At 55.3% G+C, this 26,563-nt stretch overlaps 2 protein-coding genes across 2 annotated transcripts in view; one reads left to right on the plus strand and one right to left on the minus strand.

Moving 5' to 3' along the window:
• Positions 1-1,644: 1,644 nt before the first annotated feature.
• On the minus strand, positions 1,645-19,121 carry ZC3H4 (zinc finger CCCH-type containing 4). The gene is given in 15 exon segments (XM_025144468.3): positions 1,645-3,023; positions 3,726-3,950; positions 4,378-4,426; positions 4,428-4,839; positions 5,669-5,997; positions 6,103-6,212; positions 6,885-6,996; positions 8,429-8,539; positions 9,118-9,248; positions 9,335-9,431; positions 10,113-10,255; positions 10,627-10,849; positions 11,142-11,255; positions 12,130-12,343; positions 18,295-19,121. Coding segments are annotated over 15 exon segments (3,777 nt in total). The 5' UTR covers positions 18,438-19,121; the 3' UTR covers positions 1,645-1,659.
• Positions 19,001-26,563, plus strand: part of CCDC9 (coiled-coil domain containing 9) — a 28,376-nt gene continuing 20,813 nt past the window's right edge. Inside the window, 8 exon segments of the mRNA XM_046905077.1 lie at positions 19,001-19,165; positions 20,474-20,585; positions 21,186-21,359; positions 22,491-22,633; positions 22,755-22,857; positions 23,550-23,655; positions 23,753-23,882; positions 24,582-24,651. Coding sequence (XP_046761033.1) covers positions 19,059-19,165; positions 20,474-20,585; positions 21,186-21,359; positions 22,491-22,633; positions 22,755-22,857; positions 23,550-23,655; positions 23,753-23,882; positions 24,582-24,651 — 945 coding nt within the window. The 5' untranslated portion in view covers positions 19,001-19,058.

Raw genomic sequence — 26,563 nt, forward strand, 5'->3', positions numbered from 1 at the left:
CCCCCAAACCCCAAATTCCACCCCAAAATCCCCGAAATTCCCCCCAAAGCCTCCAAAACCCCTCCCAAATACCCCCAATTCCACCCCAAAAATGCCTCCAAACCCCCAATTTCACCCCCCAAACCCCCAATTCCACCCCTAAAATTGCCATGGATCCCCAAACCCCCCAAAATCCCAAATTTCACCCCCAAAAATGCCACCCAAATCCTCCAATTCCACCTCAAAACCCCAAATTTCACCCCCAAATCCTCCAATTCCACCCCAAAAATCCCATCTCCCCCCCACCCCACCCAATGGAACAACGTTGGATTTTGGGGTCAAAACCCCCCCAAAAAGGGACCCGGAACGTCGTGCCAAAACCCACCACTTTCCCCCACCGCCACAGACCCCAAAAGGAGCCGAAATGGACCCAAAAAGGGCGGCGCTATTTACAATTTATTACAACTCCAAAAAGCCAAAATCCGCTTCAAGCTTTGCCAAAGGAAAAAGAAAAAAAAAAAAAAAACACCGAAAAAAACCAAAAAACGCCGATTTTGGGGTTTTTTTTTTGTGTGTAAAAATGGGGATATTTTACAAAAAAGCGCAACTTTTGTACAGGCGGAGGGGAGGAGCGCACCCAAAAGTGCCATTTTTTGGCCCAATTTCACCTTTTTAAACACTTTTTTATGGGGGGGGGGGGGGATGCGGGGGTTGGACAGGAGCCGTTTTGGCCCAAATTGCCCAAAATTGGTGGAATTTCACCCGGTTTTGCTGGTGGGTGGGAGAGCGGAAGCCATCGGTTCCTGGCAGTGATGGCCATTTGGGGGGCATTTTGGGGGTCCGTTGGGGCCACGTGGGGTATTTTGGGGAACTTTTGGGGGGCATTTTGTGGTATTTTGGGGGCGTTGTGGGGCATTTCGGGGGGCCTTTTTGGGGCGTTCTGGGGTATTTTGGAGCATTTGGGGGGCATTTTGGGGTCATTTTAGAGTAATTTGAGGGCATTTGGGGCCATTCTGGGGCAATTTGGGGCCATTTTGGGGTATTCTGGGGGCACCGTGGGGGAATTTCGGGACCATTTGGGAGCCATTTTGGGCATTTGGAGCCATTCTGAGGTATTTTGGGGTCATTTTGGGACCATTTGGGGGCCATTTTGGGCATTTGGGGCCATTCTGGGGTATTTTGGGGCCACTGGGGGCATTTGGGGGGAATTCTGGGGAATGTGGGGGCATTTGGGCCATTTTGGGGAATTTGGGGTGCGTTCTGGGGGGCATTCAGGGGGTTTTGGGGGCCATTTTGGGTTATTTCCCCACCTTTTGGGGTTATTTCCTCCCATTTTGGGTCATTTCCCCCACAATCTGTGTTTTTTCCCCCCCACATTTTGGGTTATTCTCCCAACTTTTTGTGTTCCCCCCCATTTGGGGTCATCTCCCCCCATTTTGGCCTCATTTCCCCCTTTTGCTCTTCCACCCCTCTCTCCCACACTCCCCACCATCCACCACCATTCCCCCCACGCCCCACACAAACCCCTCCTCCTCACCCCAACCCCCCTCACCCCCCATCCCCACCACCCCACGCTCTCCTTCATCCCACCCCCCCCTTCCCCCCCCTCTTTCAGCCTCACCCCCAACCCCACTCACACCAAACCTCCGCCGACACCCAACCCCCCCCCCCACCCCCCCACTACTGCCCAAAGGGCGACGCCGTGGGGTCGAAACCCTTGAAGACATCCTTGAGCGACGCGGTGCTGTCCGTCTCATCCCCCCCCGCGCCCCCCTCGGCCCCCCCGCTGTTCCCAGCCGTCCCCCTGGGCCTGGGCCGGTTGTAGCTGTTGTACCGATCCTGCGCCGGCTGTTCCGCCTGCGCCAGCGGTGAGCGCCGGCTGTAGGGCTGCTCCTTCCCACGTCCCACCGCGCCGTCACCGCCCGGCGGTGCCCGGGGGTCGTACAGACTGATAGCGCTCAGCACGCGGCTCTGCGCTGCCCCACGGCTCAGCCGCGGGTCGTAGGGCGCCAAGGGGGCACCGGCGTCGCCCGCGGCGTCGCCCGCATCCTCGCCGGCCTCGCCGTGCTCCGAGGCTTTGGGCAGAGCTTTCTGCAGCCGGGGGTCCGATGGGGGTTTGCGCACCCGGGGGTCGCTGGGGCGGTCGGTGCCGCTCGCTTTGTGCTCGGCGGGAGTCGGGAAGGCGTCGGCGGAGAGCGCATCGTTGGAGACCGCCGCGGTTCGGTCGGCCGTCGGGTCGGTTTTGTCGCCTCCGCCGGCGCTCACCGTCTGGAGGATGCGGGATAGGAGCTCGAAATCGGGCAGCTTGGAGGGGGGGTCTGTTGATAAGCCGCCCCCGGGGTCGGCGGTGGCGGCGCGGTGCCGGGGGTCGGCGCGGTGCAGCAGCCGGGGGTCGCAGCTGGGGGTCACGGAGACGTCCTGCACGGGGATGGGCAGCGGGAGGAGATCCTCGGGGCTCCACAGCACCATGCGGGCGAAGGGGGGTTTGGTGAGGGTGACGTCCCGAGGAGGGGGGACGAATCGGGGCCGGTGACAGCGGGGGTCCCGCGGAGAATGGCCCGGGGGGGGCTCCAAAGGGATGACGGCGGGGCGGTCCCGCAGCGAGCGCTCGGGGTCGGCGTCGTCCTCGGGTTTGGGGAGGAGGGGGTCGGTTTTAAGGTGAGAAGGGTCCGTTTTGGGGTTGTGGGGGTCCGCCTTGGGATAATCCGCTTCCGTTTTGGGATAATCCGGCTCCGTTTTGGGGTAATTGGGGTCCGTTTTGGGGTAATCCGGCTCCGTTTTAGGGGTAGGAGGCTCGGTTTTGGTGTGCCGGGCCAAGCGGGGGTCGCGCAGCCGGGGGTCCGCCGGCCGCCCCCCACCCCCCGACGCTGCTGCTTTCTGCAGCCGGGGGTCTGCGGTGTGGGGCGGCCCCATAGAGCCGGGAGGCGGCCCCATAGAGGGGTGGGGTGGCCCCAAAGTGCCGCTCTGCTGCCTGAGGGTGCGCAGGATGGACGAGACGCTGCCGCCCTCATCCTCGTCGCTGGAGTACCACAGGGCAGCGTCACCTGGGGGGGGCATCAGGGGGTGTTAATGGGGGGGGGGGGGGGGGGGGCAAATGTCATCAAATGAAGCCCAAAATCCGGTGACCCCCCAATCCCAAAGAGATCCTGTTTCACCAAATGAACCTCAAAGTGCTCCAGTGGCCCCAAACCCACCCCAAAATCCACTGCCCCCCCAACTATCCCACCCCAAAGCCACCCCCCATTGCTCCCATGGCCCCAAACCCACCTCAAAATGCAGTGCCCCCCCAATTCATCCCCTAACTCACCCCAAAATGGCTCAAATTCCCCCCCAACTAAACCCAAAATCCACTGCCCCCCCCGTCCTTCCCTGAACTCCCCAAACCCACCCCAAAACCCTGACCACCCCCCCCAAAAAGCAGCTCCAATCTCCCTTAAGGAACCCATAAACCATCCCCCTCCCCTCGCATTTGTTCCCAAAATGGCTCCAATTTCCCCCCAACCAAACCTAAAATCCAGTGCCCCCCCCCCCCAACCCAACCCCCTCTGAACTCCTCAAACCCACCCCCAACCCCCCCCCCAAAACCCCGACATCCTCCCCATTTATCATCAGAACACCCCCTGAGCCCACCCCAGAACCTCCCACCCCTCACAGCTCAGATTCCTCCCAAACACCCCCCAAAAAGCAGCGTGCCCCCCCACCCCATCCCCTTAAAAGCCCCACCAACTCCCTCAGACCCCACTCACCCTCCTCGGGGTCCCGCTCGGGCCGCCCCCCCTCTGCCAGCCTTCGTGCCCTCTCCTCTTCCTCGCGCTGCTTGTGACGGATGCGGAGGAACAGAGCACGCTGTGCAGAGGGGAGGAATTCGGGGACGGGGGGGGGATCCTCGGGGTCGTGCTCTGGGGGGGGGTCTGGGTACAGGCGGCCGCCTGGGGGGGGTACTTCCATGTCCTCGTATGGGGCATAGGGGTCTGTGGGGAGAGGGAGAGGGTGAGGGTGTGTGTATTTGGGGGGGGGGGGGGGGGGGATTACACGGGGGTGGATTGAGGGGAGATGAGTTGGGGGTGGATATGGGGGGAAATGGGGAGTTATAGGGTGGATTTGGGGGTAAAAAGGGGTGTTTTGGGGGGTGGGTATGGGGGAAATGAGGGGTTATTGAGTGGATTGGGGGAGGGAAAGGGGTGTTTTGGGGGTGGGTATGGGGGAAATGTGGAGTTATAGGGTGGATTTGGGGGTAAAAAGGGGTGTTTTGGGGGTGGGTATGGGGGAAATGGAGAGTTATAGGGTGAAGGGGGGTATCTGAGGGGAAATGAGGGGTCATAGAGAGAGATGTGGGGGAGATGAGGGGTTATAGAGGTGGATTTGGGGCCAAAAAGCCCCAGATTGGGGCACACATACCCGGCCCCCCCATGGCTCCGTGCTCCATCTCCATCCCCTCCGGGGGGGGGTCCGTAGAATCCATCATAGTAGCCCTGCGGGGGGGCAGCACCGGGGGGCAGGAGGGCACCATGGGGGGACCCCTCGGGGCTGTAGGGCATCATGGGGGGGCCCGGCCCCATGGGCATGTCGGGGTGCATGTCGGGGTGCATATCACGACGCATGTCGGGGTGCATGTCAGGGTGCATGTCGGGGTGCATATCAGGATGCATATCGGGGTGCATGTCGGGGTGCATGTCAGGATGCATGTCGGGATGCATATCAGGATGCATGTCGGGGTGCATATCGGGGTGCATATCGGGGTGCATATCAGGATGCATGTCAGGGTGCATGTCGGGGTGCATGTCCGGGTGCATGGGGCCGCCCATGGGGCCTGGGGGTCCTCCAGGACCAGGGAAGCGGGGTGGAGGGGGCCCTGGGTGCCTGCAAGGGGAGAAAACGCAGCTTAAAGCAAAGCAACGTCCCCCACAACCCCCATTTTTCATCCCCAAATCCTCCTTTTCCCACTCCTGGGTGCCTTCAAGAGAAGATGTATGCATCTGGAAGGCATCGATATCCCTAAAATCCTCCTTTTCTCCCCCAGATCCTCATTTTCCCACCCAAACCTCCAGTTTCCCCACCCGAAATTCCCATCCTTCCACTTCAGACCCGTTTTCCATCCCAAATCCCTATTTCCTCCCACTCAAGTCCCCACGTTTCCAACCAAAACCCCCATTTTCCCACCCAAAATTCCCACTCCTGCCACCAAACCCCCATTTTTACCCTCCAAACCTCCATCTGCCCCCCACTGACACACCATCTTTCCTCCACAGACCCCCACCTTCCCCTCCAAACCCCCATTTTCCCACTCAAATCCAGATTTTTCTATGCAAAACCCCATTTTCTGCCCACAAAAATCTCCATCTTCTCCCCCAGACCTCATTTCCTCCCCCCAAGTCCCCATGTTTGCTCCCAAAACCCCCGTTTCCCCACCCCAAACCCCCAACCTATCCCTTCAAATTCCCAGTGTCCCCCCAAATAAACCCAATTCCCCCCTCCAAACCCTCCATTTCCCCCCCAGACTCCCACTTTCCTCCCCAGCCCCAAATTATTCCTTCCCAGATGCCCATTTCTACCCCTAAACCCCCATTTTCTGACCCCCAAATCCTCATTTCCCACCCCTAAACCCTTCAGTTTCCCACCTGAAACTCCCATCTCCCCCTCCAAAACCCCCAAAGTGGGTTTGAGGGTGGGGGGGGGGGGGGGCACCCACCTGACCCCCAGTTTCTCAGCCAGCTGCCCTGTGGGCCGCACCACGATCTCAAAGAGAGATGGGATCTTCTTATACATCTCCTGCTGCTGGGGGGACAGCGGTTCGTGCATGGGGGGTGGCATCTGCGGCCCTGGAGGGGGCATGGGGGGCACGGGGGGACCTCCAGGCATGGCCCTGCCATTGGGGGAGGGGGGAGCGGGGGGTCTGGGGGGAGTGGGGAGCAGCCCCACGCCGGGGGGGGGTTTGGGCAGCGGGTTGATGCCTTGTTTCTTCAGCTCCTCCACTTCTTTCTCATCCTCAGCACCCGCTTCCGCATCGTCCTGGAGCATCTGCAAAGGGAAAGAGTGAGGTTTTTTTGGGGGAGGGGAAAGGATTTTGGGGGGAGGAGGGGGAAATGAGGATGGTGTTGTCTTGGAGGGGGGGTGGTTTGGTACCTTGTCCAGCAGCTCTCGTGTCTCCTCGGTCAGCGGTGCGTGGGAGAACATGCAGTCATCACCATTGATGCAGTTGCCTGTGGTGTGGAAGAGCTTGCAGGGGAAGTCACGTGAGCTCATTAAGGAGGAGGTCATTAGGGAGAGGTTAATGGGGGGGGGGGGGGGGGGCACAATGGGCCTCAGGGAGTGGGATTGGGGTGTCCAAATCACCCCAAAAAACCCAATTCCATCAGCACCGGTGGCCAAAAACCTCAATTTTTTAGGAACGGAAGCTCAAAAAATGGTGTTTTTATACCAACGTTTGACTGCAATTAACCCAAACGTGCCAAAATTTGGGTGTTATCAGCCCAAACTGTGCCAAAACTGGGCTAGAATCACCCCCCCAACCCCATCCCATTCCACTGGCAGTATATAAACCTCATTTCTAATGGATCCGAAGTTCAAAATGTGGCATTTTTGGTGCCCGCTATGCCAAAATTGGGCTAGAATCCCCCCAAACTGTGCCAGAATTGGGCTAGAATCCCCCCAAACTGTGCCAGAATTGGGCCAGAATCCCCCCAAACTGTGCCAGAATTGGGCCAGAATCCCCCCAAACCACCTTTTGCTCTTTTTCTTGCTCTCCTTTTGCCTTTTTTTGCTCTCCTTTCGCCTTTTTTTTTTGCCTCCTCCTGCCTTTTTTGCCTCCTCCTGCCTTTTTTGCCCTCTTTCTGGCTGTTCCTTTTGGCTTTTGGGCACTCTCCTTGCTGTCCTGCCCTGTTTCTGCCACCGTTCCCAAAGGATATCATGCATGTAGGGGCAGTTCTCTGCCCGTGCGCAGTACCCGGTGATGTAGAACTTGCAGAGTTCTCTCTTTTTCGGCAGCTCAATGTCGTGGCTGAAGTTGCAGTGCTCACCCTGGAGGAGGGGAAGGGGGGGAACAGTGGGAAAAGGGCACAAAAATTCACCCCCAATAAACCCCCCCCAGGCGTTGGTGTGGGGGATATGGGGGGAGTGAGGGGGTGAAGCAGTGGATTGGGGGGAAGTTGGGTGCGAAAGCGTTGGGTTTGGTGAGAATCATCTTAGTGCTGTGGATTTGGGGGAAGTGAAGCATTAGAAAGGTGTATTTGGGGGAAATGAGGTGTTGTGGCATTAGATTTGGGGGAAATGAGTTGTTATAGAGGTGTACCGGGGGGGGGGGGGGAATGGGGTGTTATAGAGGTGGATGGGGGGGGAACAAGTCACTGTAGCAGTGGGTTTGGGGTAAAGAAGGGATTACAGCGGGGCATTTGGGGGGAAACGGGGTGTTACAGAGATGGATTTGGGGGATGAGGGGTCATAGAGGTGGATTTGGGGCACGGAAGAGATTATGGCAGAGAACTTGGAGGAATAGGGTGTTATAGAGATGGATCTGGGGGGAAATGAGCTGTTACAGAGGAGGATTTGGGGGAAACGAGGGGTGAAAGGGTGGATGTGGGGGGGAACGGGGCATTCCAGGGCTGGATTCCGGGAGGAAATGGGAAATTATCGAGGTAGATTTGGGTGAAATCAGGGGTTAAATGGTGGATTTGGGGGAAATGTGGGTGATAGAGACGGATCTGGGGGGAAATGGGGTATTATAAAGGTGAATTTGGGGGAAATGGGGTATTATAAAGGTGAATTTGGGGGAAATGGGGAGTTAATGACTATTTGGGAGAAAATGGGTATTTCAGAGGTGGGATTGGGGAGGAAATGAAGGGTTATTGGGTGAATTTTGGGGGAAATGAGGTGTTAGAGAGAAGGAGTAGGGGGAAATGAGGGGTAAAAGGGTGGACTGAGGGGAAATGGGGCATTTTAGAGGTGGATTTGGGGGAAATGAGGGGTTATTGGATGGATCTGGGGTAAGGAAAGGATTGCAGCAGGGAATCTGGGGGAAATTGGGTGTTAGAGAGGAGGATTTGGGGAAAACAAGTCATTATACCAGTGGGTTTGGAGTAAAGGAGGGATTATGACAGAGAATTTAGAGAAATAGGGTGTTACAGAGGTGGACCTGGGGGGAAATGAGGGGTTATAGAGGTGGATTTGGGGTAAAGAAGGGATTAGTGCAGAGAATATGGGGGAAGTAAGGTGTTACAGAGATGTATTTGGGGGAAATGAGGTGCTACGGAGGTGGATTTGGGGTAAGGAAAGGACTGCAGCAGAGAATTTGGGGGGAATTGGGTGCTATAGAGGTGGATTTGGGGGCAATGAGGTGCTACAGAGAGAGATTTTGGGGAAATTGGGTGCTGTAGGGGTGGGTTTGGGAGAAGTGAGGGGTTACAGAGGTGGATTTGGGGGAGAGAAGGGTGAGTGCTGTGGGTTTGGGGCTCACCCAGGTGCAGCGACCCTCCACGAAGTACTTGCAGATGACTTTGCCCTTCTTGTCTGCAGGGGGGTGGGATTTGTCGTGGTCCCCGCGGCGGTAATTCCCACCTCCACCATCCTGGGGGGGTCAGGAAAGGAGGGGAGAAGTGGGAGCAATGTGCATCAGTGGGCAAAAAGGCACAAAAATGGGGCAGGAAGGCGATTGTGGGGTATGGCAGCAGAGAATGGGAAATAGGGGGAAGTGTGGGGGGTGTGGGGGATGTGGGATGTGGGAAATATGAAACATAAAATATGGGCAATGTGGGATATATGGAACACAATTATGGGAAGTATGGGATGTATGGGAAATACGGATATGAAATATGAGACATATGGGAAATATGGGTGTGAAATATGAAATATATGAAAAGTATGGAACGTGAAATATGGGATTGATGGGAAATATGGAACGTGGGAGAAATGGGAACACGAGAAGTGAGAAACACAGAAGGTGGAAGATGAAACACAGCACAAGAAGGACGAACTGTGGGCAATGCAGAGAGGAATTATCCCTCCTTGCGTACCTTTGGACCCCATGGGATCATTTTATGGACAGCTGGCCCCCCACCCCCCCCCTCCACCCCGCTCCTGGATGGCAGCTGGATGGACACAGTGCAAAGCAACGTGGCAATGATTAAACATGCATTCATTTCTCACCATGTCCTCATCATAGTAATCGTCGTCGTCGTTCATGGCGCTGCCCTTGGCCATCCTACCACGGCCACGGCCTCGGCCCATCCCTTTGTTCCCTCTGCCCCTGGGACCGCGGCCCCGACCCCGATTTAAGCCTAAAAACAGAGGGGAAAAAGGGCTGTCAGATCCACAGTGGTGCTCAAAGGGGGGGTGGGTTGGCAGGGGGTGGGTGGGTGCTCACCACGTCCTCTGCCGTCCTTGTTGCGGCGGTACTGGCCAGGCTCCTTGTAGTCATCGTAGTCATCATCGGGGCCGCCGGGATCCTCGGGGTCACCGTACTGCAGGGTGCGGCGATGCCAGAGCTTTAATCCCAACCCCAGAGCTCTTATCCCCATTCCTGAACTTCTATCCCCAATCCCAAAGCTTTCAGTCCCAATCCCGGAGCATTCAGCCCCCTTTCCTGAGCTCCCATCTCCATCTCCAGAGCTTCATACCAAAACCTTCATCCCCAGTATTGAACTTCTATCCCATTCCCGAGTTTCTATCCCCAATCCCAGAGCTTTAATCCCAATCCCAGAGCTTTAATCCCAATCCCAAGGGTGTCAGCCTCATCCCAGTGCTTTCAGCTCTAATCCCAGAGCTTCTATCCCCATTCCCATGGCTTTCAGCCTCATTCCTATCCCTTTTTGCAACCAATTCCAGCACTTTTATCCCCCCATCCCATCCCTTTCAGCCCCATTCCCATTCCCTCTTCTCCACTCCTATCCATTTCCACACCCTTCCATCCCTTTTACCTCCATTCCCAGCACATTTTGCCCTATTCCATCCTTTTTCATCCCATCCCATCCCTTTTCACCACCCCCCCATCCCTTCTATCTCCCATACCCAGCACTCTTTGCCCCATTCCATCTCTTTCCACCCCATTCCCATCCGTTTTCACCTCATCCCAATCCCTTTCACCTCCGTTCCCATAACTCCCAACCCTCCCAGCCTCTCAGATCCCCATCCCCACCACTCACCTCCATCTCCTCCTCGTACATCTCCTCCTCATCCTCCATGTGATCCCCTCGGCCCCGGCCACGATTACCCCTTCCCATTCCTCGGCCACCCCGCATGCAGCCCCGGCCACGGCCCCGGAACCCACGGCCACGGCCACGGCCACCTGGGGAAGGAATGGGGGCATCACTTTTCATTGTTGTGAGTTGCAGATTCTGGTCGATTTCAACCCAAAGTGATGAAAAGCGGAGCAGTGGGGCTCAGGGTGAGGTTTGGGGTATGGAACTGGGGTTTAAGCTGTTGATGGATTGTGGCACATTTCAACCCAAAGTGATGAATATTGGGGCAGTGGGGCTCAGAGCGGGGTTTGGGTAAACAGTGACATTAAGAGTTGATGGATTGTGGCAGATTTTGGCTCAAAAATGATGAAAATTGGGACAGCGGGACACAGGGTGAGGTCTGGGTATGGAATTGGGTGTTTTTTTCCAGTCCCAATGTACCAAAAAGGGGAGATTTCAGCCCCCAAAGCTCTGGTACCTCGGCCCCGGTGTGATCCCTCCTTCGCCCGTCGGTACTGGTTCAGCTCTTTGGTGAAGTCGTCGTAGTCGTCCTTCGGCCCATCCTCATCCTCCTCCCCCTCGTAGCGGCCGTACTCTTCGGCCTCGTAGTCCTCGTAGGAGCCGTAGCCTTTGGGTTCCATCTTGGAGTATGGCTTCTTCTGCATCGGGGCGTTGTGAGAGGAGGAGTAGGGCTGGTGGGGCTGTGGGGGGAGACGAAGAATGGGAACGGGGCTGGGATCCCATTGGGGATGGGGGTGGGATCCCAATGGGAACGATGGTGGGATCCCAATGGGAACGGGGCTGGGATCCCCATTGGGAACGATGGTGGGATCCCCATTGGGAGCAGTTTGGGGATCCCTTTAGGAACGGTGGTGGGATCTCATCAGGACCAGTTTTGGGATCCCACTGGGAACCTCTCTGAGACCCTTTTAATGACACAACCCCCAATTTCCCCATTTTTGGGGGCCCACAGGCCATCCTCCTGCTACTCACAGGGACGTAGGGGGGGCTGTAGTCCCGGTACCGGCGGTGCCCCCCCTTCTCTCCGGGGCTGAAGTCGGAGTCATCGCTGTCATCGGAGAAATCATCGCTGGAGGAGGCGTGTCGCTACAAGGGAACCACACATCAGCCCTAATTCTTGGCTTTTTGGGGTACTTTTATAGGAAACCTTTGGTTTTTAGGACCCCGGTTCTCCTTACATCAAATCTTCATTCAAGGGGAAATCTCCCATTGCGTTCAACCACATTTTGTTTGAGGAACTCCAATTTCATTCATCCCAAGCTTTGTTTTGGGAACTCCACTTTAAGAACATCCATTTCCTCTGACCAAATCATTTTAGGGGAAAGCCTTCATTTTAGGAACCCCAGTTCCATTTAACCAAACGTTTGTTTGGGGGAATTCCAATCGTGTTCAACGAGGCCTTCATTACCATGAACCCCAAGCATGGAATGAGGCAACTTCGTGCAGAATCTGAACCCCCCACTCCCCTTTTTATGGCATTTTGAGGACCAAGGGACCCACGAATGGCAATTTTGAAGACGTAGAGACCCATAATGGGCATTTTTGAGGACATATAGACCCATAAAGGGCATTTTTGAGGACACAGTGACCTACGAGTGTAATTTTTGAAGACATGAGGACCCATGAACTGTATTTTGTAGGAGACAAGGACCCACAAAGGGCATTTCTGAACGCAAAGAAACCCATGAAGGGCATTTTTGAGGACTTGGAGACCTACAAAGGCATTTCTGAAGACGTAGGGACCCATGAATGCCATTTCTGAAGACACAGGAACCCACAAAGGGCATTTCTGAAGATACAGGGACCCATGAACGCCCTACTGGAAGACACAGGAACCCACAAAGGGCATTTTTGAGGACATGGGGACCTACAAAGGGCATTTTCGAAGACGTAGGGACCCACAAAGGGCATTTTCAAAGACGTAGGGACCCACGAAGGGCACTTCCGAGGCCCCGCTCACCTTGTGCTTGGATTTCCTCTTCTTCTTGGCTCTCCTCTTCTCCTTCTCACGCTCCTTGCGCCGCTTGCGCTTGCCGCGCCGGTGCGACCGCTCTCCATCCGAGTCGCTGCCGTGCCGTTCGCCCTTCTCCCTACGGCTCCGCGTGGGCCGCGGCTCCGGGGTCTCCTCAGCACCATCGTCCTCCAGCTCGCCCTCCTCCAGCTCGCCATCCTCCCTGTGGGGTGAAAAGGGGCCCACGGGCTCAACACGGGGCTGTGCTCTAAGGACTGTAGGTCCAACTTGACCTTGGCCTCAAGTTCTGGCCCTGAAACGTGACCTCAGCCTTCAAACATATGTGTGATCCTAAAACCGGAGCCTGGCTTTATCTGACCCTAAAATACCACCCTGGCCTTAAATTTGGGCCCTAAGACCTGAGCCTGGCCTTAATATCAGACCTTACAAGCCAGTACTGACCCAAAAACCCAACCCTGGCTTTATATGCTGTCCCTAAAACTCAACCCTAAACCTAAACCCAGCCCTGGTCTTAAATTCTACCTCCAAAACCCAACCCTGGCCTTAAACCCAACCCCAAACCTGACCCCAGCCTTAAATCATGACCCCAAAACCCAACCATAACCCCAGAACCCAACCTGAAGACCCCAACCCTGACCCCAAAACCCAACCCCAGCCCTAAATCCTGCTCCCAGCCAGCAGAGCTGGGCTGAATATGGCACAGAGGTGGATGCAGAATGTAAACCCTGACAGCAATGGGACGGGGTTGGACGTGGGGGGGGGGGGGGTTGGAATACTGCAAAGAGGGGGAAAATTTGCTCTGAAAGGGTGAAAATCCGTTGCAAGATGGCAGAATACGCCCCCCAAAAAAGACAAACATCTGCCCAAAGAAGGTTAAAAACGACAAAACAAAGGAGAAACCTGCTGCAAAAGGCAGAAATGCACCTGAAGGTGGCAGGAACCCGCCCCAAAGTGGCAGAAATCCACCCCACATCTCCAGTTCTTGGCACCACTTGCTTGAAGCCATAGGATTTGACCCTCACTTCCCCAATTTGCTGTGCTTGGGATGAGTGCTAATTAACCCTGAGCTCGTTTGGGTGGCCCTGACCTAATTACAGGGTGGGCAACATCAGTGGCGGCGCAGAAATGGCCCCCAAAAAGGCCCTAAAAGCCCCCCAAAAGGCAGCAGGAAAGCACCTGGAAGATGACTGAGCTCATTAGCAGGCAGCTGTTCATTAATTAACTAATTAATCAATCAGCCCTGGGTCCTCCAGGGGGCAACACTCCCTGAGGACTGTGTGATAAAATAGGAAAAAACTGGGGGGAGCTCCCCCAGAACTCCACCTATAGCCTCTATATGGGGCATAGCAGTGGGTCCTATAGGGCCTCCTGCACCCATACCCACCCTATGGAGCCCCTAAAGGGTCCTCTTCGACTTATAGTTGCATTATGGGATGTATACATGGCTTCTACAGGGCCTCCTACACGTATACCCACCCTGTAAAACATATATGGTTTATATATGGTCCTTTTATAACTTACACCCACCCTACAGGGCACATATATGCTTTCTATATGGCCCTCCTTTACCTAAATCCCTATATCCACCCTACAGGACCCATATAGAGTTCCTATATGGCCCTCCGCCCATACCCATTCCACAAGACATATATAGGATTCCTATATGGCCCTCCTTTACCTACAACACCCCTACAACACACATGTAAGGTTCCTATATGGCCCTCCTTTACCTACAACACTCCTACAAGACGCCTATAGGGTTCCTATATGGCTCTCCTTTACCTACCAACACCCGACACAACACATACAGGGTTCCTATATGGCCTGCCTTTACCTATAACTCCCTACAAGACACATATAAAGTTCCTATATGGTCTTCCCTTATCTCTATCTTCCCCACAAAACACGTGTAGGGTTTCTATATGGTCCTCCCTTGCCCATACCCACCCTACAAGACACACATATGGCTTCTGTATGATCCTTTTTTTCCCTACATCCACCCTAGAGAACACAGATAGGGTTTCTATAGGGCCCCCTTTTACCTATACTCCCACTATAGGACACAGACAGGGTTTCTATATGGCTCTCCTTTACCTATACCGTCCTATAGAACGCGTACAAGGTTTCTATATGGTCCTCCTTTCCCTATATCCACCCTAGAGAACACAGATAGGGTTTCTATAGGGCCCTCCTTCATCTCTACTCCCACTGTAGGACACATACAGGGTTTCTATAGGGCCCTCCTTTACCTATACTTCCACTGCAGGACACAAATAGGGTTTCTATGGGGCCCTCCTTTACCTATACTCCCACTATAAAACACATATAGGGTTTCTATAGGGTCCTCCTTTACCTACACTCCCCCTAGAGAACACGTATAGGGTTCCTACATAAATCTCCTTTCCCTATATATATATCCTATAGAACGTATATAAGGTTCCTATATGTCTCTCTTTTATCCCCACCCCCCCCCATACAACACATATAGGGCTTCTAAATTCCCCACTTTGAGGATTTGGGGCAATTTTCCCCACTTTTGGGATCAGAGGAAATTCTCCACTTTGGGGATTTGGGGGAAATGCCTCAATATTATGGGAAATTTAGGGGAAATTCTCCACTTCGGGGGGATTTGGGGCAATCTTCCCCATTTTGGGGCTCAGAAAAAATTCTCCACTTTGGGGATACGGGGAAAATTGTCCAATTTTAGGGGAAATCCCCCAAATTTAGGGGAAATTCCCCAATTTGGGGGGGATTTGGGGCAATTTTCCTCGGTTTTTGGGATCAGAGGAAGATTCCCTCACGATTTGGGGGGAAATTCTGCACTTTTAGGGGAAAAATTCCCACTTTTGGGATCAGAGGAAATCCTCCGCTTTGGGGATTTGGGGGAAATTCCCCACTTTTGGGGGATTTGGGGCAATTTTCCTCATTTTTGGGATCAGAGGAAATCCTCCACTTTGGGGGCTTGGGGGGAAACGGCCCAATTTTAGGGGAAATTGCCCAATTTTAAGGGAAATCCCCCAATTTTAAGGGAAAAATTCCCACTTTTGGGATCAGAGGAAATTCTCCACTTTGGGGATTTGGGGAAAATTGCCCAATTTTAGGGGAAATCCACCAATTTTAGGGGATATTGTCCATTTTGGGGGGGGGGGGGGGGGGATCTTCTCCCTTTTGGGGCTGAGAGGAAAATCGTCCACTTTGATTTGGGGCAAAATGGGCACTTTTAGGGGCTGCAGTTGGGGGCAAATTGGGCACTTTGGGGTAAAAGCAAACAGGGCCCAAACGGCCCCAAAAAAGGGGAAAGAACTGAAAAAAAAAAAAAAAAAAAAGGAACTATAATTAAAAAAAACAATAAAAACTGGCAAAATAAACACAAATTTGGGTCACGGGGCAAACTTGGGGGGGGAGGGGGGGAGGAAATGGAACTTTTGGGGGATTTGGGGCCTTTTTGGATGTTTTTTGGTCACTTTGGGGCCCTTTGGTGACTTTTTTCTTGGACATTTTGGCACTTTTTTCAGCCTTTTTTGGCACTTTCTTGGCCATTTTGGCACTTTTTTGGCCTTTTTTGGCACTTCCGACATTTTCTCACTTTTTTTTTTTTGGACATTTTTTCACTTTTTTTTGGACCTTTTTGTCACTTTTTTGGCCATTTTGGTCACTTTTTGTCACTTTCCCTTTGGCCTTTTTCTCACTTTTTTTCTGCACATTTTTGTCCCATTTTTTGGGGGCACTTTTGGACACTTCGGGCCTTTTTGTCACTTTTTCCCCCTTTTTCTCACTTTTTTGGACACTTTGTCCCATTTTTTGGCCATTTTTGACTGTTTTTGTCACTTTTTTGGACACTTTTGTCCCATTTTTTTTGCCATTTTTGACCACTTCTGTCACTTTTTTGGACATTTTCTGCCCATTTTGGGGGATATTTTGTCATGTTTTTGCTAATCTTCCCCCATTTTGTCCCTTTTTGGGGTCTCTTTTCCCCCCCTTTTTTTACCGTTTTTCCCCCTTTTCTTGGTCACTTTTTGGTCATTTTTCTCACTTTTATGGGGACATTTTTGTCCTTTTTAGCACCTTTCTGTCCCCTTTTTTGACCATTTCCACCACTTTTTGGGGACATTTCTTCCACTTTAACATTTTTCTCACTTTTTTTTCCCCATTTCACCACAATTTTCAAGCCACTTTTTTCCTCTTTTTGGCCTTTTTGCCCTTTTTTTGTCCACGTCACCTCCCAGCAGTGTTCGCATTGCAGGCACATTCTGGGGCAGAACTGTGTGCTTTGCTCACTTTCCTGCTCAATACTTGCAGTTTTTTGGGGCAAAACTGAGGGTTTTCAGCTATTTTCGGTGCCAGCTCCTCGCCTGAAGACATCTTGGGGTTCAATTTGGGGAGAAAAGGGGGGAAAAAGGGCAACATTTTGTTACTGCATCATTTGGGGTCATCCCCAATCACTCCCCCCCCCCCCCCCCTCGAAAGTGGAATAATTGCCTGCAGCTCATTAAGGAAAACCCAATTAATCACCGTAAAGCCTCAATGAGGTGATTTGGGAGGGGAAAAAAGTGGAAAAATAGTGTTGGGTTTTTCTTCCGGGAGGGGGGGGGGGGTGGGGGGGGACAACAGTGTGGGGGTTATCAGTGCTTGAGGCTGCACACAGGGGGACCTTCATTAACCATTAACTCTTTAGGAACACCGTTAATTGCCCCTATCCCCCCCCTCCCCCTCCCCCAATTGGCTCCTGGGTTCCCTGCCTCTGCCCCCCCCCCCCCCACTGCCTGTTTGTGTCCCCCTCCCCCTTACCATAAGCTTTAACCCCCCCCTTCACCCCAATCCTCCTGCCCCCCCCCTTTAACCTTAAAGAACCCCCACCAAACCCTCAACCTTTAGGACCCCTCCAATTAAACCTCAACCTTCAGGACCGACCCCCCCCCCCCCTTCCTGTACCTTTCAGATCACCCCCCCAGACTCCTTTTAGCTCAATCTTTGCCCCCTCCCCATTCCTTTCACTTCAAGCCTTGCCTCCCCCCCACCCAAACCTCTAAGCCCTCCCTATCTTAACCTTTATGACACCCCCCCCCCCCCCCTTACCTCAACCATTAGGACTCCCAGCCCCTTCCCTCACCTTAATCTTTGCCCCCCCCCCATCTCTCTTGACCTCAACCTCCACCACCCCCCCCCAACCTTAACCATTAGGCCCCCTCTTCCCTCACCTCAACCTTTAAACCCCCCCTCCCCCACCTTAACCGTTAGGACCCCCCAATCTCTCTCACCTCAACCTTTGTCCCCCCCCACCTCACCTGAACCTTTAGGACCCCCCACTCCCCCACTAAACCTTTGCCCCCCCCTCCCCCTTAACCATTAAGACCCCCCATCTCCCTCACCTCAACCTCTACCCCCCCTCAACTCCCTTTACCTCAACCTTCGCCCCCCCCCCCCCACCTTAACCATTAGGAGCCCCATATCTCCCTCAGCTCAACCTCTGCCCTCCCCCCCCCCCCCCTCAACCTTTGCTCCCCCCCCCCCATCTCCCTCACCTCAACCTCTATCCCCCCCCTCACCTTAACCATTATGACCCCCCCTATCCCCCTCAACTCAACCCTAAGGACTCCCCCCATCCCTCCTTACCTCAACATCTACTTCCCCCTCCCCTCCCCCCTCACCTGAACCTTTAGGACCCCCCCCTCTTCCCTCACCTCAACCTTTGCCCCTCACCCCCCCCCTTAACCAAGAAGACCCCCCCCACCACCTTAACCATTAGGACCTCCCTATCTCCCTCACCTCTACCTTCAGGACCCCCCCCTCCCTCAACCTTTGCCCCCCCCCCCCCCCCCACCTTAACCATTAGGACCCCCCCATCTCCCTCACCTCAACCTTTAGGACCCCCCGATCTCCCTCACCTCAACCCTACCCATCCCCCATCCCCCTTCACCTCAACCTTTGCCCCCCCCCACCTCTCCCTTTAGGCCCCACTCTCTCCCCTCAGCCCGCCCCTCATCTTTTACCCCCCCTTCCCTCACCTCAACCTCTTCCCCCCCCCTTCACCCCCCTCAACCCCAATCCCCCCCCACCTCCCCCAACTCCCCAACCCACCTCCCCCTCCCTCCTCCTCCCTCCTCCTCCCCCCCCCATCCAGGAGCCCCCCCCGGCCCTCGGCGGTTACGGGACCTTTCGTCCGGGCCGTGCTGAACGTGGAGCGGCGGCGCCCGGGGGAGGCTGCAGCCCCCGCCCTCAGGAGGTGGGGGGGCGGCGTGCGGGCTGGGGGGGGACGCGGCGGCGGCGGGGGGGACACTCGGGTTCTCCACGGCCATTGGAGGGGGTGAATTCACGGATATGGAAGGGGGGGGGGGGAAGAAGAGGGGGGGAGGGGAGGGGGGTTGTGTGGGGGGTGCAACAGTCACTGTACGGCGCTGTGGTTGCCCCCCCCCCCTTGCGGGACGCGCGCACAAAATGGCGGCCGGCGGCGCCCTGAGGGGGGGTGGGAAGGGCCGAGCGGAGGCGGAAAAGCACGAAGGGAGGGCGGGGACTGACGAAGTCGGGGCGGAGAGAGACGAAGGGAGGGCGGAGAATGCCGAAGTAGGGGCGGAGAAAACTGAAGGAAGAGCGGAGGACACTGAGGTGGGGGGCGGAGAAAGCCGAACGGAACCGAAGTAGGGGCGGAGAAAAATAAAGGGCGGGACGGGAGGAGCCGAGGAATAGCGGAAAGTCCCGAGAGATAGCGAAGGTTGACGGAAAGTACCGAGAGGTAGCGAAGAGAGCCGAATGGTACCGGAAGATACTGAGGGGGTGACGGAAAATTCCGAAGCGCGCGGGAGGAGTAACGGAAAGTTCCGAAGGGAAGCGGAGGGAACCGAAGGGGACCGGAAGATACCGAGGGGTGGCGGAAAGTCCCGAGCGCTGTGAGGAGAACGGCAGCGGCGGCAGAGAGAGAAATGGTGGAGAAAGAGGAAGGGGAGGGGGGGCCCGGCGGCATCAGCGAGGAGGAGGCGGCGCAGTACGACCGTCAGATCCGTCTGTGGGGGCTGGAGGCCCAGAAACGGTGCGGGGGGAGGGCGATGGGGGGGGGAGTCGGGAGTGGGGGAGGGTCGTGGAGGGGTTAGAGGCTCTGTGAGGCCTTTGGAGGGGCGGTTGTGGGGGGCGTAGGGGGGATTGGGGGTGCTATGGGGGCTATGTGGGCTTTAGGGGGCTCTGTGGGGGGCTTTTGGGGGGCTGTAGAGGGCTCTGGGGGTCCTTATGGGGGGCCTATGGGCTGTGAGTGGCTCTTGGGGAGGACTTTGGGGGGCTATAGAGGGTCTGGGGGTCTTTATGGGGGACCTGTGGGCTGTGAGAGGTTCCTGGGGGGGCTTTGGGGGCTGTGGAAGGTTCCTGGGAGGCTTGGGGGGGGCTACAGAAGGTCTGGGGGTCTTTATGGGGGACCTATGGGCTGTGAGAGGCTTTGGGGGGGGATTTGAGGGGCTATAGAAGGCTCTTGGGGGGCTTTGGGAGGCTCTATGGGCTGTGAGGGGCTCTGGGGGAGGGCTTTGGGGGGCTTTAAAAGGCTCTGGGGGTCTTTATGGGGGCTCTTGGCTGTGTGGGGCTCTGGGTGCGGGTTCAGAGGGCTATAGAAGGTCTGGGGGTCTTTATGGTGGACTTATGGGCTGTGTGAAGGGCTTTGGAGAGGATTTCGGGGGGCTATAGAAACTGTGGGGATCTTTATAGTGGACCTGAGGAGTGTTATGGCCTCTGAGGGGCCTGGGGGGTGGGGTTTAAAAGGGGCCTGGGGGGTTTGATGGGGGTGTTTGGATTTATAGGGACTGTAGCAGCTGGGGGACCAGAATTGGGAGGATGGGGGGATGAAGGGGGCTGGGATTGTTCCCTGTGGGGGCTTTTAGGGGGGTCCTGGAGAGCTCTGTGGTCAGTGGATGGGGCTGGTGGGGGTGTGTGAAGAAGTTGGGTAGTGTTATAGGGGCCCTGTGGGTTGTGAGGGCGCTCTATATGAACTTTTGGGGGTTTCTTATGGGGCTTGTGGGGCCTTCTTGGGGTTCTATGGGGTACTGGGATGAATAGGTACTGAAATTTGAAGTGGGGTTGGCAATTATTGGGATTTAGGAGATGGGATTTATAGGGATTGGGATTGAGATTTGAAGAGGGAGTTGGGGTTAGAAGGGATGGGGGTTAGGAATTGAAGGGAGGTTGGGAATTACTGGGATTGAGGTTTAGGGGATAGGATTGGGACCCTTCCAACCATGCAAACTTGGAGATCTTAGTCAAAATTCAGGGCAGAAATGCTGTTTTGTAGTGAATTTTCAGTGTGACCCTCTCCTGCTGCCCCAATTTATGTTTTTCCCCCAAATCCTGTTATCCGAAGGCTGCGGGCATCTCGTGTGCTGCTGGTGGGGCTGCGTGGTCTCGGTGCAGAGGTGGCCAAGAACCTCATCCTGGCAGGGGTGCGGGCGCTCACCATGCTGGACCACCACCAGGTAGGGGCTTTTTGGGGTGAAAAACAGGGAAATCGGGGCCTTTGGGGGCACCTGAATGAACTGCTAGGAAAAAAAATGTTTTTTTTGAGGGGGAAAGGAGCAGTTTTGGGGCACCTGAAGGGGAAAATGTTCTGTTTTGGGGTATTTAAACCCTTTTTTTCCCCAAAAAAGTGCTCTTTTGAGGGAAACTGTTCAATTTTGGGGGGTTTAAACCCTTTTTTTTTTTCCCCTGAAAATGCTCTTTTGGGGGAAATAGTTCTGGTTTCGGTACACCTAACCCAATTCCAAACAATGCTGCTTAGTGATTTCCCCTTCAGTTTTGGGTCACACCTAAAGGAGGAGATCACTTTGTTTTTGGTAACCCTCCATTTTGGGTCACCTACAGGTAGAACATCTTACATTTTGGGGCATCCAAACCCACTGCTCCCAGAAACACTCTTTTGGGGGAAATTCCTCCATTTTGGGGTACCTCAAGGTGGAAATCGTTCCATTTTGGGGGCCCAGGAGTGCTTTTTGCTTCCCAGAATCCCCATTTTTCCCCCTCCTGGGCTCTATCTCCTTAGGGGTAACCCCAAAATGTCCTTATTTCTCCCCATTTAGGTGTCCCCTGAGGACACGCGGGCGCAGTTCCTGGTCCCTGCTGGCTCTGTGGGGCGCAATAGGGCCGAGGCATCGCTGGAGAGGGCACAGAACCTCAACCCCATGGTGGATGTCAAGGCTGACCCCGAGAACGTCGAGAGCAAACCTGAAGCTTTCTTCACCCAATTCGATGCTGTGAGAGCCCCAAAAATGGGGGGGGGGGGGGTTGGGGAGGAAAATGGGACAAAGGGAAGCGTTGTTGGGGGTTATAGGGCTCCTGGGTGGGTTTTGGGGGGGAGGGTTGGGGCATGGAGACCCCAACGCAGCGCTGTGCAGATGGTGAGGTTACTCTGCAGGCTATGGGATGGACCTGAGTGCAAAAATTGGGGGGGTTCGCCCCGTTTTTTTTTGTGTTAAGAGGATTCCTAAAGGGTCTCGAAATCCTGGGGTTGACCTGGGGTGTCCCAGTGAGCCCCCAGAGGGATTGGGATTATGAAATGGGACTGGGATTGGCCCTCAAAAGGATTGGGACTGGGACTAGGAGTGGGTGGAGGAGGGATTGGAATTGGGACTGGGCCTCGAAGGGATTGGGATTAAGGGGTGGGGTTAAGGGGTCAGATTGAGATTACGAGACGGATTAAGGGGAAGGAGTTGATATTAAAGGTTGGGATTAAGAGGTGAGATTAAGGGGTTTGGATTAAGGGATTGGAATTGGGATTAAATAGAAGGGATTGGGATTAAAGGGTGGGGTTAAGGTATTGGGATTAAGGGGTTTGCATTGAGACTACGGGCTGTGTTTAAGGGATTGGCATTAAGGGGTCGCATTGGGATTACGGGGAGGAATTAAGGGGAAGGGTTAGAAGTTGGGGCTGGGATTAAAGGTTGGGATTAAGGGGTGAGATTAAGGGGGTGGGGTTGAGACTAAGGGGTGAGATTAAGGGATTGGGATTAAGGGGAAGGGATTGGGATTAAGGAGTGGGATTAAGGGGAAAGGATTGAGATTAAGGGTTGGGATTTGGATTAAAGGGTGGGATTAAGAGGATTAAGGAGAGAGTAGGATTAAGGGGACGAGATTGGGATTAAGGAGTGGGATTAAGGGAAAGGAGTTGGAATTAAGGGGTGGGATTACGGGATTGGGATTAAGGAGTGGGATCAAAGGGGGAATTAAGGGGAAAGGATTGGGATGAAGGGTTGGGATTCAGATTAAAGGGTGGGACTGAGGGTTGAGATTAGGATGAAAGCATGCAATCAAAGGCTCGCGGCTGAGAGGCCGGGTCCATCCGGGCCTATTAAGCTAATTAACACTAACGAGGGGGGGGGGGGCAGGTGTGCGTGACGTGCTGCTCTCGGGACGCCATGCTGCGCATCGACCACATCTGCCACCAGAATGGCATCAAGTTCTTCGCCGGCGACGTCTTCGGCTACCACGGCTACGCCTTCGCCGACCTGGGGGAGCACGACTTCGTGGAGTGCGTTTTCTGGGGCCAAAAAGCCCCATTTTGGGGATAGAAACGGCCTTCTATTTTTTTATGGCGAGGTGAGGATTTGGGTGTTGTTTTTTTTTTGTTTTTTTTTGATGGGGGGCTGCAGGGAGAAAACCAAAGTGGCCAAAGCCAACAGCCCTGCGGTGGAGGATGGACCCGGTGCCAAGAGGGCAAAGCTGGATGCTGCGGAGACCACCATGGTGAAAAAGGTGGGGAAATGGCTGGTTTTTAGCCCAGAATGAAGGGTGGGGCTGGGGGGGTTCCCCTCTGTTTTAGGGGGGGGTTCCCCTCTGTTTTGGGGGGGGTTCCCCTCTGTTTTAGGGGGGGGGGGTTCCCCTCATTTGGGGGGGGTTCCCCTCATTTGGGGGGGGTTCCCCTCATTTGGGGGGGGTTCCCCTCAATTTTGAGGGGGGATACCCCTCAATTTTGGGGGGGATTTCCCTATACTTTGGGAGAGGATTCCCCTCAATTTTGGGGGGGATTCCCCTCTATTTAGGGTGTGGATTTCCCTCCTTTTGGGGGGGGGGGGGGGGGGGGTAGGATTTCCATCATTTTTGGGCCTGGATTTCCAAGTGGGAGTCCCAGCACCCCCAAAATAGGGGTCCCAGTACACCAAAATGGTATTCTGGATCCCCTAAACCGAGTGCTGGCATCCCAGAATGGGGTCAGGGACTCCCGTAATGTGGTCTGGATCCCCTCAATCAGGTGCTGGCACCCCAGTATTACATCCTGGTACCCCAAAATGAGGTCTAGCTCTCTGAAATGGGGTAAGGGACCCCCATAAAGGGGTCTGGATCCCTAGACCCCCCCCCAAATGGGCTCTAACTCTCATGAATGGGGTCTCAGCCGCCCTAATTTAGTTACTAACCCCCCCCCCCCCCCCCCCCCTCCCCCCCTGCAGCGCATCCACTTCTGCCCATTGAAGGATGCTCTGAACCCGGACTGGAGCAGTGAGCAGGCGCAGGCAGCGCTCAAACGCACCTCCCCAGACTTCTTCCTCCTCCAAGGTCAGCCCCAACCCCCATATTTATCCCCAAGGGGTTTGGGGGGGCTCACAGACCCTCCCACAGCGCTGACTTCTCCCCTGAACCCCCCCCCCCCCAGTGCTGCTGCAGTTCCGCACCGATGCTGGACGAGACCCCCAACCCCAGCACTACACTGAGGACTGCGCACGGCTGCTGAGCATCCGGGGGGGGCAGCCGGGGGCCGGGGCACTGCCTGACACCTTTGTGGGGTGCGTGGGGGGGGGGGAGGGGGGCGCCGCGGTCCTCGGGGTGATGGGGAGAGGTGATGTTGCCCCTATAGGGCCGGGAAAGTGCTCCTGTGGGGTTTAGTGGGGTCCTTTTGCCTCTATGGGGACTTGTAGGGGGGGCTATGGGGGTGTCATGTTATTCCTAAGGGGTAGGAAAGGGTCCCTGGGGTCCCTGGGGGAGGGTCTTGTTGCCCCTATGGGGTTGGGGGTGAGAGGGGGTGGGGTGCTTATGGTAATCAGGGGAGGTCATGTTGTTCTTAAGGGGTGGGGAAGGGTCCTTATGGGGTTTGGGGGATCCTGTTGCCCCTATGGGGTTTGGGAGGGGGGGGGGCACATTGTTAAGGGGTGGGGAAGGGTCCCTATGGGGCTGGGAGAGTGCCCTTGTCAGAGGGCGGGGGGGGGGGGGTCCTGTTGTCACTGTGGGGGTTTGGGAGTGGGGAGGGCCCTGTGGGAATTCGTTTGGGGGGTGGGGGGGGAGGAGGTCCCCATGGGAATTCATTGGAGGGGGGGGGGTCACCTCGTACCTATGGTTTGGGAAAATGCCCCTATGGGAACTGGGGGGACAGGGTGTGTGTGGGCACGTGCTGAGGTCCCACTGTCTCCAAGGAAATTGGGGGGGGTGGGGAGGTCTCATTGTTCCCCCCAGTGGTTAAAAAATGCCCCCCCCCCCCCCCCCCTCAGCTACTGCTTCTCGGAGATGGCTGCTGTCTGCGCCGTGGTGGGGGGTGTCCTGGGCCAGGAGGTGGTCAAGGTAGGGGACAACTTTGGGTGGGGGGGGGAGGGGGGCACCCATTTACCCCACCCCCACAAACCCACCCCCCCAACTGTCCCCACAGGCCCTGTCCCAGCGTGACCCCCCCCACAACAACTTTTTCTTCTTCGATGGGATCAAAGGCAGCGGTGTGGTCGAGCGCCTGGGGCCTGGCTGAGCCCCCCCCCCCCTCCATTTCCTCCCCCCCCCCCTCCATTTTTTGGGTCAATAAAATGTTATTTCCATTCCTGCCTCCCTCATTGCCCCCCTCCCCCCCCCCCCCCCCCCAAAGGAAAAAATGGGGTTTTTGCTGCTCCTCAGATTTCATTTTATTGGAAAGAAACGTACAAAAAAGGGATTGAATTCTGTACAGCAGCTGTACACCCCCCCCTGTACAGCCCCCCCCCCAAATTTAATGTACAGACCCCAAAATTCATGTACAGACCTCGAGCACACTGTACAGCCCCCCCCCATATAATATACAGCTCCCCTGTATAATACACAGCCCCCAATTATGAGCCCTCCCCCAAAATAATATACAGACCCCCAAATGTGAGGACCCTGGAATAATATACAGACCAATGAAACCAATGTACAGACCTCAAATACGAGACCCCCCCCAAAAAAAAACAATGTACAGACCCCAAAAAATATACAGCCCCCCCCAAAATACACAGCCCCCCCCCCCCCCTCAAAAAATGAGAGCCCAAAATAATGTACAGGCCCCCAAAACATAATGTACAGACTCCCAAATAGGAGAACCCCCCCCCCCCCCATAGATAATGTACAGTGCCTAAAATACAATGTACACCAACCCACCCCCCCCTCAGATTTAATGTTTGGACCCCCCCCAAAATTAAATGGGTTCCCCCCCCAGAATATAATACATAATGAATTCCAATTATAATACAGAATTGCCCCCCCCAAATTATGTACATCCCCAAATGTTACACAGCCCCCCCCAAAATATATAATATACACCCCCAGATATATTACACCCCCCCCAAAATCATATACAGCCCCCCCCAGATATACAGAGCCCCCCCAAGATGTACATTCCATCATACACATGTACAGGATGCAATGGGGCAGTGCTTAAGATTCAGCCCCCAACCTCCCCCCCCCCCCCACCCCCTCTCAATGGCACAATAAATAAATAAATAGGGGGTGGGGGGGCCTCGGGGGGGTCACTGGTGCTGCCGGGGGGGCAGCGCGGCCGCATGTAGGTTGTAGAGGACCCCCAGCAGCTGAGACACCACCTGGAAGACGTGGCCCCAAAAAGTGCCTCCGTGTGGGCGGGGGGGCTGTGGGGAAAAAAGATGGGATTGGATTATTTAGAGCCCCCCCAGCACATGGCGCTGCCCCATATCCACCTCTTCATAGGAAATGGAGGGGGGGGGGGGGGGGCACCGCCACAAAACCCCATTGAATGACACTGCGGGGTGTAGTAGTGCTGCCCCCTCCCGCTTTGTAGGGTCGTGCCCCCCACCCCCCCCATAAAGAAGCAACCCCCTCAAAGGTGGTGCCCTCCCCCCAATAAAAAGGTGGCCCCTGCCCTCCCGTAAGTGCCCCCCTATAAAGTGGTGCCCCCCTCCACTAAGGAGTTGCCCCTCTCAAAGGTGGTACCCCTAATAAGGAGGTGCCCCCCCCTAAGGTGTTGCACACCCCCCCCCCATAAGGTGGTGCCCCCCTCCCTAATAAGGAGGTGCCCCCCATAAAGTGGTGCCCCCCCCCCATAAGGAGATGCTCCCCTCAAAGGTGGTGCCCCCCCCAACCCCCCCCCCCCCAAAAAAGGTGGTGCCGCCCCACCTGCAGCTCATGTGCCTGCTGGAAGGCGTCCCCCAAACGGCGCAGGCGGGCGCCCAACTCCTGCTCCAACCTGGGGGGGGGTCCGGCAGCGGGGGGGGGCACA

The sequence above is a fragment of the Gallus gallus genome, chromosome 38 (genome assembly GCF_016699485.2).
Source record: "Gallus gallus isolate bGalGal1 chromosome 38, bGalGal1.mat.broiler.GRCg7b, whole genome shotgun sequence".
In the NCBI taxonomy this organism is placed as follows: Eukaryota; Metazoa; Chordata; class Aves; order Galliformes; family Phasianidae; genus Gallus; species Gallus gallus.